The sequence below is a fragment of the Glossina fuscipes genome, unplaced genomic scaffold (assembly GCF_014805625.2).
Source record: "Glossina fuscipes isolate IAEA_lab_2018 unplaced genomic scaffold, Yale_Gfus_2 174, whole genome shotgun sequence".
NCBI classification, from domain to species: Eukaryota; Metazoa; Arthropoda; class Insecta; order Diptera; family Glossinidae; genus Glossina; species Glossina fuscipes.
In genome coordinates, this window is record NW_023998517.1 from 668356 (window position 1) to 690965 (window position 22610).

The window sequence follows — 22610 nt, forward strand, 5'->3', positions numbered from 1 at the left end:
TTTCATAAGCAATTGTTCCCCTTCGCCCCCCCTTCGATGGATGTGAGTGTGTGCGAAGAGGACTTACTACTAATGGTCAGGCCCACCAACAATTCTTTTTTCTTGGTTCATTTCCTGTCACTGGCGACGTTTTTGCTTCAAATGTTCCTATCCTTAAGGCAAACATAAGAACGAATTTAAAAAAAAAAGCGTTTATTCAATTACAACCCAATGAACCATGATGTGAAATGCTCTTTGGAAATATCATTACACCTGTTATTGCAAACAAGAGATTTGCAAAATAATCGGATAATAAACAGAAATTTTTATTATTTTAAGTGTATGAAAGAAAGTGAGGCAAAAAGCGACAAACGCTTTATAGCAAAAGTCAGAGGAAATTTTAAATGATTTTTTTTGTCGAGAATCCTTAAAAGTTACTTAAACGAAATATCTGCGAATATTGTTGCTTTAGTAACCTTTTTCACTTTTGCTTTCCAGGGTAATTGTTTATCAGCCCTGCAGGACAGCTGCAGTATATGTACGGTAAGTTGTTAATTTTACTTATCTTACTTATCTGTATTTATAATGCAAATAAATTTTCTTAGAAAGTCAAAGTCAAAAGAATATCGGCCTACGAAGTATGTTTTGGAAGAAGCCGTAATTTAGATATTCTTCTGACCTAAAAAAAGCTAACAATCTTGAATAAAAAATCCGAGTAATATTCCTTCTGTCCTGACTGTCGCAAAAAGGATTGCCTTGAACGGTCGTCGGGAAACGCAATCTAAGTTACGCATGACATACAATATTGTAGATAATCCTTGATCGACACAAGTTGGAGGAAATTATCCTATGTAACATAATATATAACTCTTGTCATGAAGGATTTCCGTATAGAATGCGAAACACTCGATAAGAATCTATGAGAAGTTTTAATAGAAATATGATAAAAAAAAACCTCTAGGATAGTTGTTATCGCACGCTGCCTTAACGTAAGACAGTGTTTATGATGTCAAAGGGGCTCTCGCTTATGATTTACAAATTGAATTGATTTGAGCTCATTTAATGAAAAGTCATCGCTTATACGAAAATCTATCGTATCTCAAAAATATCGTGAATTTTGTTTCATGCAACCCGGCGCATGGAATTCATAACCGATAAACGAAGAAAACCTCACCTTGATTTTTGAGCGACTTTGGCGCGGGTTTCCTCGGTCTCGGTTCGACTTTTGCACAATACTCATTCAATTGATCGGTTTTTCACGGGTCGCATACAAGTCTAAGTTCATTTTGTATAAATCGGAAAATATACTTTTTGTGTTATACAAAACTAGGCTTAGCTGACACACTAACGAACGACCTTTGTGTTGTGAAATTTGTCACAGATGTCTGTCACAATGCTGTCAATGTAGAAAAAAAATTAAAATTTTTGGGATTTTAAAGAAATTCATCCGGATTTTGTGGACACAGTATTACATGATAACTTAGCTCTTTCTATACCAAATTGTTTATTGGGAAGTTCAAAAGCTTTACTGCCGTCATTATTACATGAAAAAGAAGTTTTTTCTGTAGTTTAACTTTTTTATTTTTTTTTTATTTTTGTTTTTCTTTTCTTTATATAGTACTTATACATTTGCATTTATGGGCAGCTATGATTGCATGTCCATTCTGGGTGGCCACAATGTGTCGAGTTTCTTCTTATTTGATATGCTATGTAAGATTCTACCCAGAATTATACCGGCCTTAACCCCCCTCCCTCCTCCATTTAAGTCTTTGAAATTCTCATTCCCATCTGCAAATACATTTGAACGGAATGATTTTCAACATAGAGTCGCCGTTTATGCGGTTTTGTAAGAAGGTTAAATGCTGAATGACATTGCACGAACTTGTTGTTTCATCCGTTTGCATTAACTTGCACAGTTCTCTGCATATATCGTGGTGTGTGTGTGTGTGTGCGTATACAACTGCGTGTGTTTGTGTATGCATGTATATGTTTTGTGTATAATTGTATGACACGGAACAGCCGAAAGCAATTTGGACCACGCTAGACAAATGTTAAGAAAAAGTGGAGAAAAAAATATTTATTTTGCTTTATTATTGCATGCGATAAGAACACTCAGCCGCGGTTTAGAACGATGAAACATTATTTTTTCCTATACAAATATATATGCCTTCTATGATATTACTTAACATCATATATCATGACGTTATATTGAGTTTGTCTCTTAGTTTGTAACTCTTTTGGAAACAAAAAAAAAAAAAAAAACAAATTTTCACCTAATCGTCCTCTGAGATAAAGATGATCGAAGCTAGACGTAATTTGTCTAAGAATGTGAGTTTTATCAAGCGAAAGCCATAGTCCAATGACAGGAATTTTTTTTGGCAATATGTTACGGTGTTTAAGCAGAGAAGTTCTGAATTCCGAGTCTGAAATTTTTTTTATATATGCTAAATAATGTGTATATATATATAAATATCTATATGTAAGAAAATAATAAAGTTATTCTAAGCAAATGTTATTCTCGCATTTTACGTTCAGAGCTTAGCGCTTCATTTCAGGAGAAACACCTCACATTTACTTACTTCCTTTTTTCTTTCTTCTTTAAAAGTCTAGGCATAGCACCGAATGACTTGCTATTTTTTTTTTTTTTTGTTGTTGTTGCGTTTCACAAATGGAAATCTGTCTGTGAGCTTTAAGTCGAATAGTACCCCCCTCGTAGATAAGTTTTTCCTCCCTAAAGTATTACTTGCAGATAAAAGAGGAAAATAAAACAAAAGTAATAAACGAAAATGTAATCGAGCGCAAAATCAAGAAAAATCGTGTTTATTTAAAAATCTTTAACAGCGATTTTTTATTTATTTTAGAAAAAATAAAAAAATTATAAATATATAAAGCTTTAAAGATGATCTATATGTAACACATAAGAGGGTATTTTTTGCCACCAAGTTTCTTCTAAAAGTGTCTTTATAAACTTGAGGGAGTTGAATATAGAAAGCCAATGCTTCCAAAATTTTTCCTTTCAACTGTAACTGCTTGCCTTGTAGAGATCTCTACAGAACGTGTAGGTTTTCATACAAAATCAGGGCTGCAGGAAGGCTTTACATACATGTGAGAAAATCTTTTCTTGGCGATATAATAGATATTGAACCCGCAAAGACTAGGGTAGAAATCAATCATGGTTGATGTCACTATTCATTTTCCTCCCTTGGAGTAGACTTTCCTCAAGCCAAGAGAGATACTAGGTGCTGCCATTAAAATTCAACTTCTTCGCATTACTGTTTGACGTGAAGTTAGTCTACAATGTTTTTGCCTTTACCAAAATTTGATCTGTCTTCACGTTCTCGCTTGTCTGAAAATAACTTTTTTATTCGTCTATAACTGAATTGCAGAACACTTGAAAATGCAAACATAAATAAAAAACATGATCATGCGTAACTTTATAATGAACCCAAAAAAAAAACATGATAACAGTGGACTAGTAGCGAACTTGGTCCTTTAACTCATATCAAAAATCTCCGATATCCTTATTCCTCCAAATATTTTCATAAAATATTTCGTACAACGTAATTGTTCTCCACTTTGTATATAAACTTTACCCGAAGTATTATCAAAAAATTTCTGTTTTCTGTTTTTTATACGCTTCGTCCATCGCCAAAGGATAAGGATTTGTCTGCAGCAACCGGAATAAGCCTCCAGAGACCCCATAGTCTATATATATACTTGATCAGCATCAAATTCTAAGCAGATTTAAGAATGTCCGTCCGTCCGTTCGTCTATTTGTCTATCAGTCTGTGTAAAGTTTGTTTCACTTTCCTGTTTAAAAAATGAACCTTTGGACTTCAAATCCGACACAAACATTAGAAGTTCTTGTACGCATATTGGTACTAAAAATGGAAGAAATCAGTCTGCTTATTACTTACAAGAAGAAGAAGAGGAGAATTCAGTACCATTTCCACATAAAGATATATTATCTATCGAAAAATGTGTCAAGAGCACAATAAATGCGATGGACACAACTACATGAAGGATTCGCTTTTTCTTAGCAGCGTAATCAATGGGCTGTCAAAGAAAAGGACATGGGAAGTAAACTGCGAGAAGCTAAGCTTGTTAATTCCAAATTAAATAACGCCGATACCTCGGCGATACACAACGGATAACGGATAACGGTATTGGGTATACAAGATTCAACCGTGGCCGACTATAATTTCCTTACTTGCTATAAAGCATGATTTCGTTTTTCATTCATTGTTACCTTTGTTTGGTTTCTTTAAATTTATTTTGCTAAGTTTCCAATTCCGCCCACTTATTAAATACTCTAGAAGGAATGCGAAACGAGTATGAAGGTAACCCACATTTTAAGCGAAGAAAAAAATGCGTGCCAGGCGCCGTGTGCTGAATTCACCCAAGTTCTATATTTTACTAGACTGTTCATGTCTTAAAAAGTACTTTAAAAATCCTAGGCTTACGCTAGCCTTGCTTTTGGCTCAGGCGACATTATAATAAATTCATAAAATACTTTGAATGCATTTGCTCTAAAATTATATCAATTTTTACGCCCAACGACGGACACTATGAACCTACAAATTGTGCGAAATAGTACGAGAATTACTTCTTACGCATTTTGATGGCGATCAAAATATTATAGATCCGCTCCGAGATGAATGTGCAGAAATCCTTACAATTAGATGGATATTTTAACAATTTATCCTAATTGATTCCATTATCTCCCAAAGTCAAATCTTTTTCAAAGTCAACATTTATCTAAGAAAGAGTTAACTTCTTGATCTTTCTTCATTTCTTGGTTCGAGTGAAGTTTTACATGGCCTAGTGATATTGCCGTCATACTGACTAAGGTCCTCTCAAAATATTCATAGTAGCTCTCTAGTCTGCGTCAACAGAAGTAGAATTTTGTTGATTACAAGAGCTTACCATCTCTTTGGCTACTTTATGCCGTAGAAAGGGTAAATTTGTCAAAAGTGTTTTAAAAATAATTTGAGTTTTTCTCGTTTGTTCGTTCAAGTGAAATTTTACGCGCTTCAGTGATATTGCCATCATATTGATAGATTGAATGAGTTCGCAAAACGTCCCAAGCAGATCATGTGCACTGAGCCAATAGGACTTGAATTTTGTTTTCGGCTACTTTGTGTTGTAATTGAAAATGAAATTCTTTGTAGGGGCCGACCTTCATGGAAAATTTCTATGCTATCACTTACTCATGAACATTTCTTCCTCTATTGATTTTGTAAAATTTACATTCGTTATTAGCAATTTTGTTGCATTAAATATTTTCACCTTTGATCTCATGTATAATAATACTGGAAATTTTATTTCATACACACATTTTTCTTTTTCTCTTCTCGTTGTTATTGTAAATTCTTGAAGGCGTTACCTAAATTGTAGTGAAAGATTTGTTAAATGAAATCTGTCTAATATCTATAATTAACGATTCATTTGTTTGCCGATAATTGCAATTTCTAATCGCATAAAAATATTTTTTTTTTTTTTTTACTCGGCGATAATTATTGTCATGAATAGAAAAAATACACTTTGTTTCCTAGTTGACATATCATTCATTGTTAGTGTACGAGAAAATATTTTCTCTATGAAATTTCACATAATAATAAAACAAATTACATGTCAACCATACGAAAGCGTGAAGAGAATTACGCAGTGAATTAAAGCAGAAAATATTAAAATATGGTTAAGTAACCCACATCAAAATACAAACAATACTTTCGCTACTTCACATACCTCAGCAGTGTATTTTCGTTGCTTAAGATATTTAATTGCTTAGTTTTTGATCGCTGCGCCTTTTTTTAATCTCTAATCGCAAACATACATCACTAAGCAGGGCTGCTCTGTATTTTCATGCTTTGTATTTCTTCTTTTTTTCTTCTTTCTTTCACTGTGCTTACGCTCTCTATGAGATTTTCCACTTTTCAATTATTGCGCTTTTCTTGAGCTCTTGCACTTCATGTAAGAACTAAACTGTTTTAAAAGTGCAAGATTAATTGTTTCACTCTTAGGTTTTTCGTAGTGTTTCGCGTTCTCCGCGATACCCACACGTTCAGAGAATAAACAAAATAATACGAAAATTCAGTCTATACGACTCTATTCAGCTTTAATTTGATATATAAGCAAACTGTTAGAATTCAACCTTGGAGGACCAATTTTTAGCCAGCTTTCCACGTAGATCTGTCCCTACTTCGCCAATAATACGAATAGTTCCAAAAAATGAAGTCATTAAGGCTTTATATCGCATGATCTTGGTCGCAAGCCCTCCTAAGCATTTTTGACGATTACCCGCTCATTGAACTATTCTTTCATTAAATTGATCTTGTGACGAAACCTATAGCAAGTGGCATCATTTGTTTTAAGCCATAAAAAATCAGTTCTGCGATTTCTCTAGCGTTCTCCGTACCTGACGTGACGGTACCTCTCTTGTGGTTCATCCAGACTTACGCTGAACATTTAGTTCATATTACTATGGTTATCCCCTGCGCTCCTAGGTAAGGCTTCATTTTTCGATCGTTTTGCTTATTTCTTTTATTTCTTGTAAGCCGTAGCGCTTACTCGAACTGTTTATTTGCTACTAGAACAAATACATTTTTTGAATGGAGGAAGCAGGCAGTTTGATGATTCTCAACTTGACAATGAAAAAAAAATTACTCAGATTCTTCTTCTTCATTGCGAATGTTGTTCTTCTATTTGCAATTGACCGCTGAGTCCTTGAACCTAAGTATTTATTGATTTGTCGTTCGACTTAAACCGCTATAGACCTGTAAGGACTTGCTCTTTGGTGTTCAGGATGGGATTCTCAAACTGGTTATTGACTTATTTTCATTATAAATATATATATTTTTTGGCAAAGCAAAGTTTTTTAAGGTACGTAAGTAAGCCCGTCCTAAAGATAAAAAAGAAAAAGTGGTCTTCCAAATGAGTGAACAATCAACGCAATGGAAATCTTTGAAATTAAAAGTTTACCTCAAGACAAATATATTTGAATTATAACATCTGCTCCTTTAAGGATTCTTTAGATCGCTTTTAAATGTACTATTTACTCTCTTTCTCAACATATTGAAATTAAATTTTCAATTAAACATTTAAAGCGATTAACGCTCCTATTCTTGTGTGGCAAATTATTTAAATTAAATCGTTTAAAATGCAATTAATCATTTCAAACGCAAGTGCCATTGTTGTCTACAATTGTTGCTTAATGAAAAGAAAAAAAAGAAAAAACAAAACGAATCTCACTCTATTACTTTCTAGACAAATGAAACAAACACGGAACAAAGTATTCTGTCACCAAAGCCTTTAACTTTTTCTCTCTTACTTTCATTTTACTCGTATGTGTTATAATCCTTTCGTTTTTCTCCACTTATTTTAATTACAATCACAGACTGAAAGTATTTTCAACTTGTTTTAAAAAGTATTGAGTAACGAGTATAAGAACTGAATTAACCGCAACTATGTACGACTTTAGCTACGAAGGCAGAGTAAACATTGTTTAATCGCTTTCGACATGCCGATTAAAGTCTTTAATAGAACCAAACATGTTGTTTTGATTAAATGCTGATTAAATTATGTACAAACACACACACATACACAAACACACGCATCTCTATATATATATATATATATATATATATATATACCTATATACCTATATATACCTTCGTAGGAATGCTCAGGCGTAGAAAGGACAACAGTTGGCGCATAACGGTGTGTTAAGTACAACATAAAATATGCTGCACACTTCATCTATCTGATTGTGTGGCATATATCTCATCCCTTAGATGAACTTTGGAAAATTTGAAATTTTTGACTGTAAAACTGAAGCAAGCAAGAGGGCGGTCTTTTAAAATAATGTATGCACGTTTCACTCACATGTACTTGAACAGAAATGTATTATTTTTTTTTTCTTCTCGGTATGCGATAACGTGCAAGCTTACGGCCGTGATATTCGTGAGAACAACCGACACCCTCGGCAAGCACGCAGGATGTTCAGAGTTTGTTATATACACGTATATATGTATATATCTACGTATACATTTATACCTATATATGTAAAATGTGCGCCAGTTTTTTCCGTAACACATATATATATATATATTTTACTCTCTTGTTTCCTTTGCCCGTTGCTGAAGAATAAATTAAAAATATTTGTAGCACGAATTATGGAGCTTTTTTTGCATGATACCGCCACTGTTGCCATAGGTAGGGAAAAGTTCTACATTTTTATTTTATTTTATTTTTTTTATTGCTCTTCATGCTAACTTGGCAGGGATAATATGTTGAACTTTGAAATGTGAATTTGATGAGAAGATTTGCATAAAACTTTGATTTTTTTTTTTTTAAATTTGTATTTTTCTCTTCTCTTTTACTTTCATTTAAGACTTTTAAGTCTATAAATTTATAAATGATTTGAAATATTTAAACGATAAAATTCTAAGAATTAATTGGTTTTTTTTACAAATTTTTCTCTTTTTTTTCCGTCCATCATGAGATGTTATGGTGTGTTTTTATTCAAGAACAGAAAAATGAGTGTAGACGGCCATCATGAAGTCGATTCGGAATCTTCCGCTGGGTAAGAATATTCTCTTTTATGTTATAACGTATATGCACAGTTGACGTATCACAAACTAAACGTTTGATGTAATTTATATATATATCCGCAATTCCCTACTGGTAAGTTTGGTAATACGTATATGAAAAGGGGATTATTATCCACTTTGGGTCGAGGGCTTGAAGACTATCTATTCCTTGTTATGAAAGCCCTTAAGAAATGATATGCAGAACATAAGCGCAATTGTAATATTTGGTGTAATCATACAAAGCAAACAAGAAGAAGAGGAAAAGAAAGTTTTATGAGAGATATTCATGTAGTGCGTAAATGCGCATGATCTCCCTGCAAGCCTTACGATCCCGTGTAACTTCTAATGATTGATGTCTACTCGCATTTCTGTCGTACAAGCTTTCAACTGCATCCATGAGGAAAAGTGCTAACGCATGTAAATGTGTTAGCCTTAGTATGTATTGCAAGCAATAGCTGCTCCAAGCACAAGCATAAGGTAGCGTTCTTTGCTTTTCCGATCCTTTCCGAATTGTAATATAGTTAATATCAAATATTCGAAGGGTATCAGAGACAAATGAAAATGAGAAAGCAATATTTTCCTACCACTGGCTTATGGATGAGTACAGTTGCTCCTAAAAGTTGAGCTGAGTAGAGTAATAGTATACGGATTTTATGTTGAATCTTGGGGTCGCACTACCGATATGGCAAGATACTTAGACTGACCCAAAGAGAGAGTTTGTTCTTTTTGCGAAATTTTCGATTCGGGTTTGAAGCCTAAGGCCAATTCTCTATGCGTGCGGAGGGACTTTGAATAGACCCACATTTCAGTTTGTCTGCTCGTATGTCCGCGTTGTGTTCTTACGTTCAACCTACATATAGGTCCCAGTTTTTGATGGGACCACCTGTTCGACCACTTTCCATATAATACCTTATTTTGTTATATGAATAACTATATTAAGCGAAGTTGTCTAGAGTACGTAAAAGTGAACAGCGGCTCACTTCAATGTTTTCATTTTTTTTTTTTTTTTTTTTGGCCACTTGGACCATTTTAAGACTCATCACAGACTTATTATTGCCATATATATAGATGCACATATAACCTGGTCTAGCTAGTAGGGAAATGTGCAAAAATGCATAGAACGAATTTGATGTTAGCTACGAAAACTTGTCAATTTGCATGGAAGGTGTATCATTAGGTCGGCCTGGTACTAGTAAGTCGTGCTTATAAACGTCAACCCACTTATGCCTATTTGAAGTTTGGTATACTTATTGCAGCATACTACGATTTAGGATTAAAGTCGATTAATTTCATTGATGTTTTATTCTTTCCGTCAGGATTAATTTATAATTTTCATTTTCATTTAATGTTCTCCATGTAATGTTGTTGTACTTAATGTTCTCAATCCCACGCATATGATTATAAATTGTGTTAACAAATGTTTTCCTTTTCATTTTTATCGTTTGTGGTTTAATGCATTTCGATAATGAGTTAGAATTTGTCTGTTATTAATACGTTTGCTTGTACGCTTGTAAACTAATATTTCACATTTGGCGTAGTGGCATGTCGATGCGTCGTATAGTATGAAACGCGCGCGCTATATACACCTTGAATTTCAAAAAACCCTATAACTGTCTCCTTATGATGTGTGCGTTCGTGTGTGTGTGTGTGTGTATGTATGTGTCTGCATTCATCTGTCTGACTAAGTAGTAAACTCCCATCATTTGTATTATATATATATATATATGTTACTTACATTACATGTACGTTTATGTGTTAGTGAAAATATTAAAGGTCGACTAGCAGACAGTCCCTTAACTTTTATTAAACACAGACTGATTGTGTACAGGCCCACCACATGTTTGGCTCATTAATCATGACTTTTCAGAACTGACACATTCGGTCGATCAACGGCACATCACTGAAAATTGTACACTAGAGTAACAAAAAGAGAAAGACGAAAACAAAAAAAAAAAGTAATGTTTTGGTTTGAAATAAATAGATAAACAATCATGATGCACACACACAGACAAACAACTGAGTTGGCAAACAGGACATCAACGTTTAAATACAGACGTGCTCAAGTACTCTAGAATTCAGATAAAATTGCATTGGCATTCAAATTGCTTCTGTTCCTGCATGTATCCTAAGTAAATTGTAAAAATTTAATTAAATGAATTTAACGCTTCTGTGGCAAAAAAAGCTTATCTAAAAAAATAGGTTTAACAAAAAAATGAACTGAAAATGTTTTCGCGTAAAAGTTATTTACCACGACTTGAGTTTTACCGTAAATGAAACCCTAAAGAAATGGAAAGAAAATTAGGCTTTATTGAACCTATTACTTGACATGATCAAAATATAACAATAATTTCGAAATTGTCGGTTATTTTTTAAGGATCTACTGCTTGACTTAATATTCGGTTAACAAAATGCATGAACATACATGTACGCTGTCGTCAGTCTTGGTTCGAAGGATCGATAATCAACTCGAGTTTTACTTTGTATTCGGTTTTCTTGTTTCATATTAAAAGCTTTAGCAAATCGTTTTGTTGCGCTAATTACGTTATAGACACCATGGGATTGTACAAGCCTTTTTGGTCTGGACAGCGAGACTCTTGGACCTCTTATCATCTTTAAAACTGCTTAAATGTTTGCTTGATGGAAAATCCTTTAGGGAAGTCACCGACGAAGCAGCAACGAAATAATGGTGAAGGGAGCTAAGTTTGAGTAATGTTTCGCAAATGAGACAAAAGGAAGCAACATTTATTTCAAAACTGCAATGTTTGCAAAAAGATTCCAGTTGAATGCAATGGCATTATGATTCCGTAATCACTTTGTTCTTCAGCCATGGTCTCATCGATGTCTTTTCATTCTCTAAAGTGGAAATTCAGTTCGAAGGGCAATGATTTTCTCGGTCAAGAATAAAAAGAAACTGAAGTTATATATCGAGCTGAGCATCACACTTCCCCAAAGAGGCTTTCTGTTTCGTGTAAAAATTATGCTGACAAAAGCGGGTAACATAAAAAGAAAAAGAATCGCTACATGAAATGGAATAACCGGGAAAACCTAAATTGTAGTCTTTCGCCGAGACTCTTAATGTACGTAAAAGAATTGATCACAAAATTTCGAAGAAATTCTCCTCAATAATAGCTTACAATCTTTCCATTGGAAAAACCTATGATGTTATTATTCTTCGCAACCCGAAAATGTTTTGAACGCAAACAGATTTTTTCAAAGTTTTATAATATAAGTTGTAAGTAACTATGCCGTAATACGACGTAAATAGTAATGAATTAACAAAAAGGAGGATTGTAGGAAAAATGAGATCATTGTTTAATTATTTCACAGTGTATTCGTATACCTTGTAGCAAAATTCCAAGTGTATATGAAAATAAATACAAATGTTATGCGATTTGAGAAAAATTTCATATGTTGAGGTCATTTAGGACAGCCTGCTATTATGTAATGTTATTGGAGGTCTTCAACTCGAAACGAAGCTAATATTTGTTCGTGGGCTTGTTTTCATAGCCTTCTTGAGATTGGAACTGCACACCTGGATATACTTATCTGTTTACACGTACAAACTATATAGGTATATGTGTAGACTATACGTATATTTATGTAGACTATAGGTACATCTCTATATGTATAGACTTTTTTATACTTCCATAAGTCCCTTTGGAAACATGGTTTCTTTCTAAATTTTGTGATATTTAAAAAACTTTATAATTGCAATTTTTAGTTAGAGGGCTCAAATAATTTTTTTTTTTTTCGCTTGTAATTGTGGTTTCTCTTGCGTTCAGGCCCTTTTCAATCAAGTCGTCAAGGGCGAAAATTGTAGAGAGTTTTCTCCTGACCAATTTCAACTAAATGAGTTAATATTTTTTGCTTGTTAACATCAACGATTATTGGTAGATACTCTGAGATGAATCCAGACTCAAGGCTGACCTTTTAGTGCTTCACTATTGCAGTTCGTGTGCCCTTTTCGGGAGATCAAAGGTACTTTTGCGAAATTCGTCCAATCAATTTGACAATATCTGCTGCGTAGTAACACTAATACTATCGATATTTCGCTTCGTTTTTTTGTTAAACCCACTAACGCTTCATAATGGTGCAAATGTCCAAGATTATTAATTAAAAAAAAAACGTTTTTAACAGCTTGCAATGACGCCATTGCCAACTGATAAGCTATTAAAGTTGTGGCAATATTATTAACTGTAAATTTCTTCCCTGCCAACCTAATATCAAATCCAAGATTGAGTCGATTCATTACTATAATTCTACCATAAATATGGCCGTGATTAACATCAGACGCTCGTCATATCTTTTATTTTAGGGTTGCTTTATGAAATGCAGTGTCTGTGTACCCTACACGCAATCGCTATCAAATCTAAAGCTTAGATGCAGTACTCAAAAATATGCTTTCAGTTTGATATAAATTTCTTATTAAGAAAAAATGTTTTTTTTCTGTTTTTTAAATTTAATGTTATAAAGCATTAAAATGCACGCAAAGGGCTTTTATCCATGATGCAGGTTTACAAGTCAAAGTAATCGTTTTAAATCGACCACAAACATTATTATATATTTTCTTTTGTCGTGCGCATTTAAAAAAAAATAAAATAAATGAAAGAATGCAAAGAATAACACTAAGAAAAGTTAAATAAAGAAACCAGGAGTATATATATACATATATATATATATACATATGTATGTATATAAAATATATTCGGCATTTATGCATCGAAGCCATTATATTGCATTACACCTGAATATGAAAAAAAAAAAAAAAAAAAAGAAATAGTGAAAAAGGGAGCACCGACATTGGTATCCATAGCAATCGGCACAAAAAACACCACCAACATAAGCAAACGTATGCACATAAATATGCGTTGAAAACCACTACAAAAGCATATTCGGTGACATGCAAAGCAAACAAACGTATGAAAACGTGTACATATTGCATACATTTGTCTGAATCATGGCCACTCATATTCTACGGATAAAATATAATATGTTGGTTGGTTACGTGAGGAGAGGTCTATCTACCATTGAACACTACCTGTGTATAGTGTCGAATGGCTACATAGAAAATGACGTGCTTTGTGTTCGTCATGTTTTGATCATGTAATTATTTTCTTACCCATGCTACTTTGTTTTGCGGCTTAATGATAACAACAACAACAACAACAACGAGAAGGCAAGGCTCGTTTTGTCGTTTTTGTTGTAGAAAAAAAAAAAAAAAAACAAGAAAGGAAAAGCTGCATAGACAATGGCTTAGTTTATTCTTCAATGGTAACTTAGAGAACTTGGTTTTATTCGATTTAATTAGAACTCTACGTTAATCACATAAATCGGCTGAAAATATCTACGGCAAGTTCAGATTCTAATTCCATAATATATCTGTTAACGTTTTTTACATTTCTTTTACAAGTTTTGTATAGTTCTCTATATGGCTCGTCCGGCAATATGGTTCATGCATTATAAATGGTGAAAATCTGTGGGTCTATCGAGTTTTCTTGATTTTTATGGTAATCATATCAACTTATTGTTGCAAAATGTAAGCTATAATTCCGGTCGGAATGGGACGATGATTATAGATATGCAATAATTTTGTTTTGTCAATGGACTTGAATGAGGTTTTCCCCATTTTTTAACAACTTTTATTAATTTGAAAAGTTTAGTTTCGTCTATCTATATTTCTACCTGTCTCTCGACTAAATTGAACTTTAGCCAAAAGCAGATTTTGGAAATAAGTCGTTAGTTTTTTACTTTGCAATTGAAGAATGTATATAGCGAGGAGTATACATGAAGACATCTCTAATCGCGTCAGATGAATTTGCCGGACATGTTTTCTAAGTCTCATAAAACAGTCAAAGTTTTGAGAGAATATCCCTATCCTTGATTGGATGGTTTGATACTAAAAATGTCTGGATGTAAGTAAGATATGTTGTTTGTTGCTTAGCAAAATCTAAACTCAGATAACTTTCGGTCGCTTCTGACTAACCTTTCGGTTTTTAAAAAAATCTTTACGGTAAAGTTCTTAGCATTCATTGCATGAGTAACTCACCTGGAAACTTCCAGTCGCTTACAATTGAAGGTTTTATCAAAGGTTTTTCACCGTCGAATTTTATTGAATAAATGAGCGCCTAAAGGGTAAAAAGTTAGTCGACTACCGCTCCATTTGTTTGCAAATTTTTTTTTTTTTATATTAATTTTGTTGGCTGTACAAAGAAGCAGAATAAGAACTAACAACGATAATCCACAATAAAATTAAAAACTAAATAAAAGTTTCGTGTTTCGTTATACTTAATTTAATTCAGGTAAAAACTTTTTTATCTTAATCGTGCATTTGTTTAGTGTTGTATATTATTTAGCCTTGTTTTTACTTTTTTTTTTTTTTTTCTTTTTCTCTCTTTTTTTATACATTTGCCCCTTAAAGCATTTGCAATACACTTTAGCCACAACAAATGGTTTACTTCTTCGAAGTTGTTTTTTTTATCTCTATCGTTATTGTTGTTGCATGTTTATAGCAATACATATGAGAAAATGTGTATGTATATATATATATACAATAAAAGGAAGTAAATTTGCGTGGTGGTTAAAAGGCTCAGATACAATTCATATTTGTACACATATACGTACACAAATAAATAAATGGCTTGCTTTTTAAATGAAAACTTAATTTTTTATTTATATTCATACATTTTTTAAAGCAAAAATGTAGGAAAAAAAAAAAATAAATAAATAAAAATGGCCGACTTAAACAGTGCTTAATTTTGACTTAGCGCATTGAAACACTTCTGGTACGGTTTACTTAATATGTAAGCTATCTACACATTCTACACATTTTACTTTTTATATCGCTTATGAATCTGATCTTTTTTATCTCGATCTTATTGATTTACGTATCCTTAATGTTTACGCGCAAACAAAACGTAATATTTCAAATTACAAAAGGACCTTAATTGGGTTGACTTCAGTCATACATGTCTTACTTTCTTTCTCTATCTATTCTCGGAGAGGTAGTTTTAACTGCATACTGGTTTATACTTATATAAGCATTTATACCCAAGGTTTACATAGTTCCTTTATAAGTTCTAAATACTCAATTGTAAGCCGTTATATTATATATACTTATATATATCTCTTGAGGTAGCCAATCATTCAGGGGATGTACGCTATTCGCGTAACACGATGACGATTACAGGGAAGTGAGGAAAGATATAGAAATAGAGTGGGCTTGGCCGTAGCCTAGTCGTTGTGTGCCGAATTGGTAAGCGCTATGCTCTTACCGACTGAGCATGGAGATTTGAACCCGCGAACACTGGCTTGGTAGGCGCGATTCTTACATACTCGTCCATCCTTGCGGATATGTTACATTTTGCATCAAGTGTCTTCTGTAAATGACAACAAATTCTTTCTGAAAGTATTTTTATCAAATTAAATTGATATATATATACATATTTGGCCGATTTCCCCCATTTGGAACTTGGCAGTGACTCGTTTTTTGTCTTTTGTTGGCTTTTAAAGCTCAAACAAAACACAAACAAACGGACGAACGGAGCGACAAGGAGAGGTATCTAGGTCGACTTTTACGTGTTGTTATAGAAACGATGGCAACACGTTTCAAAAATTCCAGTTTAAGCCAACCGATGCTTCTCTTTCACACATTATTGATGACTATTGCTTCTCGTTATCGTCCGAATGGTTCAATTTCTTGTAATGTTTGATTAAATAGACTCCGCGAAAACGTCAAGAGAATCGAGAGTAGATAATTTAAAGTCAAACCATTTAGGGCACAATTCTCGAGACTTTTTTTGGCAAAAACTCTTGTCCAATAGTAGTTAAGAATCCTGATGCGAACTTCTTAAATGCTCGGTATTTGCAGTTATAAATTTTGATAGATTTAATACCGATTCATATAACTTTGTTTTTAACACTTATGAGCTGATCTTATGACGATTTGATCCTAGGCATTACAATGCAGAGATCTCGATAGTACATTTGAAGTTCGTTAATGAAACTTATACGCAGAAAAACCCATATGTTTAAAAAATTCCTCATGGATGTCCCGCATTAGACGCGTGACAATTCGGCTTCATCTACGAATATACCCCAGTCTTATAAACATTGACTAGTTTTACTTTGAATGTAATTAAGTTTAGTTCGGCACAATATCTTCACTAGCAGGGGAAGATTAATAAATGACTTTCTTCCTTGTACTGGCGTAAAAGTTTTACTCAGAAATTTGGATTTTATAGATAACGATCCTTACTTTTATTTTAGATCGCATAAAAACTGTTGTTGTTATTTCTGTAAATGTGTTCTAAAAATGGGAGATGCAATCCCTGCCAGATGTAGCAAAAAGTCGAATAAGAGCATTTTTCTTACAATTTACATACTGAGCCTCAATATCACGATAAAAAATTGATTTCTTCCCTATCCCTGAGACTCGTAACGAAAATTCGAAAAAAGAATGACTTAATTATATTCGGTTGCAACCGAATGTTTTCTACCCATCATCGTCATCCTTAGAAAGATTAAAAAAAAACAATGAAATAACTAAATTTTCGTTTTTTTTTCTTTTTTATACAGATACTATAGCGTTGCCCGCGTTTTTTCTGAGTAAGGACTAAAAGTCCGACTTTTTATTCTTTTGAAACGCGGAGAAGTGCTAAGTTTACGTGTAGGCTTGTCCTTGAACCGATTAGGCCTATTTTCAATATCAATCTGCGCGCAAAAAACTTTCAGTGTTTTTGTAAAATGTGAAATTAATGGCATCATTATTGCGGCCAGAAAAATGTTTACAACAGACGTTACACAGACGGACATGCTTAAAAGGACCGAATTAGAATTTGATGCTAATCAGGAATGTATATACTTTGCGAAGTCTCTGAGGCTTCCTTCAGGGTGTTAGAGACATTTTGACAAAATGCACATACCCGTTATCCTTGGGCGATGGGTACAAAAATCAAACATGTTTAGTTTTTCTGATGTTTAGAGATAAATTTTTTAAGTCAAATATTTCTACAAAAATAGATCCCTTTATTGCTTTTCCTAATAAACAATAAAAGAGGATGCGTAAGCAAATTTTCTTATTTCATCTAGGAAAACAAGACCTGTTCTCTTCTTTGAATGAATTCTTCTTCTTTACAATATAAGTTGATAAGATAAACTGCCTCTTTTGTGCAATTTAAAAAGTCTTTTTCTTTATATTTAAGGACTAAGGTTGATGGGAATTTTTTTTTGTTTTACTGTAAACAAAAATGATTAAATTGTTATAGTGCCTTGATAGCCGTGATAATAAGGAGATAATAAGGTCTAATGATAGACCGAATCGATAGAGCAAATGACTTTTCTAGCACTATTAAAAATGGATTAAATAAACAGATCAAAGGTTGTTGATTAGAATTTACTTTGTGCAACGTCTTAATGTATTCTAAATTTATTAGGATTCAAGTCACATAGACTTCGAATATAAATTTATCAGAATTCAACTCTATGTGCGCAATAATAAATGCAATATTTCTTTCATTTGCCAATAGGATATGAATAATAATAATAATGTTGTGCATTAAAATGATGTACTTACTGATTGAATTATCGCCTGAAAAGAAAATACAGAGAAAAAATAATATTTAAATAAAAATGCCATAGAATTAGATTTTCTTAATATATCTAGAAAACTGATATTGCCCTTTAAGAAGTTTATGGTCGACTTTTCCGACGAATTCAATATAAAGGAGAAAATTTATTTTCGTTCATCACAGTTATTTTATAAAAAAATTCAAAAAAAAAAAAAGTTTACATACTACATAAAAATGGGTGGATGTGGCTGACTCTTATCATATTCTTGCAGAATAAATTTGTGGATATTTATATCGTATATTTGGTGGAGTTTATGAGCAACCAGCAAAAGACATGGAAAGCAAAATGCTCCCAGATATGGTTTTGTGGACATGTGGGCATTGTAGGCGTGTTCTCTGACCCATTTGAGCCATTTTCGGCGAACTTGAGAAGGTGCACCACAGACGGACAGATGGGCAAAGGAACATCCTGGGTGTGTTTTTACAAAAACCGATTACAATTTGCATTGTGAACATGCGACTGGACAATCGAACGAAAAGGAATTGATTTCACAACGATGATTAACTCATTAAATGACGACTTATTAACTTCTGGATGGCTTCCAGATTTCATAACTGGATCAAATACTGGATAAATATTTCGATATCTTTAAAATGGAAAATCGCTTTCGTGGCATGAGAATGTTGTTAAATTTCATTCGCCTTTCTATGGCTTTCTCTCCGAAAGTAAACCAACTTTGCTGAAATCTAAGTCCGACCTATCCTATCTTTTATTTTATATAATTTTGTAAAAATATGATATCGAACGTGGAATGAGTAGTATTCGTGAAATATGACGCTTTTTTAAAGTAATTTTTTGATAAATTGAAAAATTAATGTAATTTCTCTTATACGTCCTTATAGTCATATATTTCCATGACCACTAAACATTCGTCATATAATTGACAAATGGCTTAAAAAACAAGAAAAATTAAAAACTAGGAGAAAAAATTCCAAAGACGCCACTCGTATTGTGTCATGTTAGTGCAACGTTATATAGTGTCATGCCGTTACATGGACGTTTTTTGTCTTTTTTTTTCCTTTTTTTTTTTTATTCATAAGTTATGCATGCTATTGTATATGTTTACACATACACAGATGTAACCAAGCAATCGTATAAGGCTTATAGGAAACCTGCGCACAAAAATTGTAAATCGTCTATAACAGCAACAACAACAAATGGTGGGTCAACAATATAACTTTTACATTTCATGCTTTAGGGGCATAAAAGCATAAACATTGAAAAATTTGTCAGTACACATATATATGTGTTTATATATATATATATATATATATATATATATGTGTGTGTGTGTGTGTATATGTGTTCCTGTATGAGCAAACAAAAATAAAATAAAGGAAGAAGGGTGGGTGGCAACCGTTGTCGAAATGAATGATAGAAATGTCCACACCTACCTGGCAATCCAACCACATGGCAAATTGCATTCAAGTCTAAGGCGATTTCAGTGCCTTTCGTTGATAATTAAATGAGAGTAAGAGGAGAACCAAAAAAAAAAAAAAAGGAAAACCAAAATTAAATAAAATTCAAAATGAAAAACTAACACGAATTAATAACAAAAAAAAATGCTTACAACTTCCAAACTATAAATGATTTGGTTGTTAGCATAAAATATTTGAATTTTTTATTATAACAAACAAACTTTTCTTTTTTCATTTCAATCAAAGTCTTCGCGAAAACTCTTCACTTTAGTGTGTATTGACTATGACAAAATTTGAATTTCGAAAGCAGAAAACGTCCAAAATAGCGGGCGGTCTTGTCAAATTCAAATGTCCGCAAAAATTTTCGGCCATATTTTCTTTTTTTTTTAAGAAATTCTGAACACCATCTCTGTTATTCCATAACAGAGAGAATTGATTTTAATACAATTATTTTAATCTAGAAGTGCTTTACGTATACCGCCCCACTTAAAAGAGGTTTTCGGTATGGAAAAGTTTGCAATTTTCAATATTTCTCGACGAACGTGGGAGGAAAAGTCGTGTGACAAATCCCCTTCTTACATAAACGTTCATAAAAATAAAAACAAGCAGGAAGAGAGTATGGTTGGGCAAAGCAGACCATTAGACACGCTACCCCACACTACAAATATTCATATAACGTGATTCAATTCGAATTATCTTCAGTAGCTCAGATCTCATCGAAATACCTTAAACATCGCGGCCTGGAAATTAAACAGACCAAAAGCCTTAAGTAAGTCTATACCACACTGTTGCATATATCCGTACAAAGTTGAGATATCCTCTCATCTTGAAATATCCTCTCATCTCTGATCTCACATTTAATGTACTGCAATAACTTTGGATCGGCCCCTTCTTACATAAAGGCTCTCATGAAAAGTAAGTCTTTGTGTCTGATTCGAAAATCATTTTCCTGAATCGATCTAAACCTGTCTGTCTGTCTATCTGTCTGTCCATCCGCCTGATGTTTGTCCATGTAAACTTGTGTTTACTTGACATGATTGCTTCGATATTTTCGTGAAATTTGGTACACAGACGTGCTTTGGCTCAAGGACGAACGCTGGTGAATATGGTTTCGATCGGTCCAATTTTCTCTTCAAAAGTCTCCTTTTCAGAAATCACCGGATATAAGAATTCCTCCAGGATGTGGTTTTTCATGAAAAGTATGCCTTTGCATGAAAGTAGTGTGCAACTTTTGGTGTATTATTACCAATACGAGTGAATAACTGTATTAGGCGAAGAGACGTAGGGTATCTAATTATTGTCCTTGCCCTATCAGAATGTCCTCACTTGTTTTTCAATACTTTATCAAGGATAATCAAAGCATCTTTGGCATAAAATTTTGCTACGTTCTTGAAATAGAAGAAGACAAACCTTAAATTTGATATCTGCTCTTAGCCACTAAATTGTCTCAATGCATTATTCTCGTGCTTGCAATATCAATGAAAACGACAAAATGCTTTTCTGCTACGCATCGCTTGACTAAATGATCATCAACCAAATTCAGGTCCGCATAGGAATCTAAAAAAATGGCGAGTTCGAAACCCAGTCGCATATATTTGCCTTTTTTTAGTGTTAAACAGAAATTTTTCAATTTTAACTGGCCATTAGCTGGCACACGCCGGTTCGACTCCTGCTGCAGTTGTCCTTAAGTTGTTATTTTCTTTATGTGCCGTTTGTGCAACATTCAAATCAGATTAATAATATTAATTATTAATGTTTTCAAGAGTCTTGTTACGGTCTTCACTCATTCAAATCGTACCAAAATATCGTTTTCTTTTTAATTTTTTTTTTATGTATAATTTTTTTTTAATAAAAAGACATCCAGTTGGAAGCCGTTCTAATCCCATCTTCTGGCATTTGTCATCAAAGGTTTGACTAGCAGAGTACACTTGAACTGTATTTCTTCTTAAGTCCATTTTTCTAAAGCTTAATTCTAAACTGTAGGGTGGTGTAGGGAATTTTACAGTGGGCCATGAGTCACAGTAGTCTTTTTATTATCACCACGACTTTACAGAATTGACTTTGTTATAATAAACTTCGCGCCTAACCACATGAACCCGAATAACAAGGCATTGCGAGTTCTTTCCCTGGTACATATATATCTCTGGTATATATATATATGCCTTATTTCACTTCATTGATTTTAACATTCTTTTGGAAATAACATCGTCATCACTTCAAGGATTTTTTACTGTCTCTTTTATAGACTGTTACAACAACTGAGTAAATTTGTGTAAGAATTTGAAGACTTTCGAGACTTTTGGTTAAAGAACTGATTCTTTTTTTTTTTTTTTTTTTTTTGTTCACTCGTTTTGATGTAAATATGTTACACTGTAACTCTTGTTACAAACACTTGAACTTTTTTGTTAGTTTCATAAACCAAAAAGTTTTTAACTTTAACTAGTTGACCAGCAACTTTCGGCATATGTGTGTGCGCATGTAAATATTTATTATGGTCAATGTTCAAACGAATCTTTCGCTCTTGACTGAAGTTTAAGGGTTAATAATTTAAACTTTTTAACGTTTGTATCTGTCACTCAACTATGAAAAAAGCCTTGAAAGCTTTAAGGTTTTTGATAATAAAATAAATTTCAATAATTTAAGAATAAAAAATATTCGTTCTTTGCACATTCTCTCTTCCCTTTTTGGTTTTGTTTTTTTGGATACCTTTTAGTAGTTTGAATTTATGGTTTTACTCTCGAAACCTTGCTTCATCTCATATCCGTTAAGGAAGCATTCGTTGTAAACGACAGGAAAATGGAATAACATCTTATTCATTTTTCCTTTTTTCACACAACCTGGTATCTCTGCCAAGGATGTATGAGCGTGAATGCAACCACCTCGTGCCTGCGTCTGTTTTTAGGCGAAAGATGGTTTGTCTATATATATATATATATACATATATATATATACCTGCGCTCTTAAAAAGGTGGTTTTCCACATTTTCTTCATCTTT

The 22610-nt window shown here is 33.2% G+C and overlaps 1 protein-coding gene across 1 annotated transcript in view; it reads right to left on the minus strand.

Annotated features, from left to right (window-relative positions):
- LOC119641690 (homeotic protein proboscipedia) overlaps positions 1 to 22610 on the minus strand; it is a 76500-nt gene that overhangs the window by 25180 nt on the left and 28710 nt on the right. The window contains exon 2 of the mRNA XM_038040476.1: positions 18142 to 18156. Within this exon, the coding sequence (XP_037896404.1) occupies positions 18142 to 18156 (15 nt within the window). The remainder of the gene's footprint in view (positions 1 to 18141; positions 18157 to 22610) is intronic.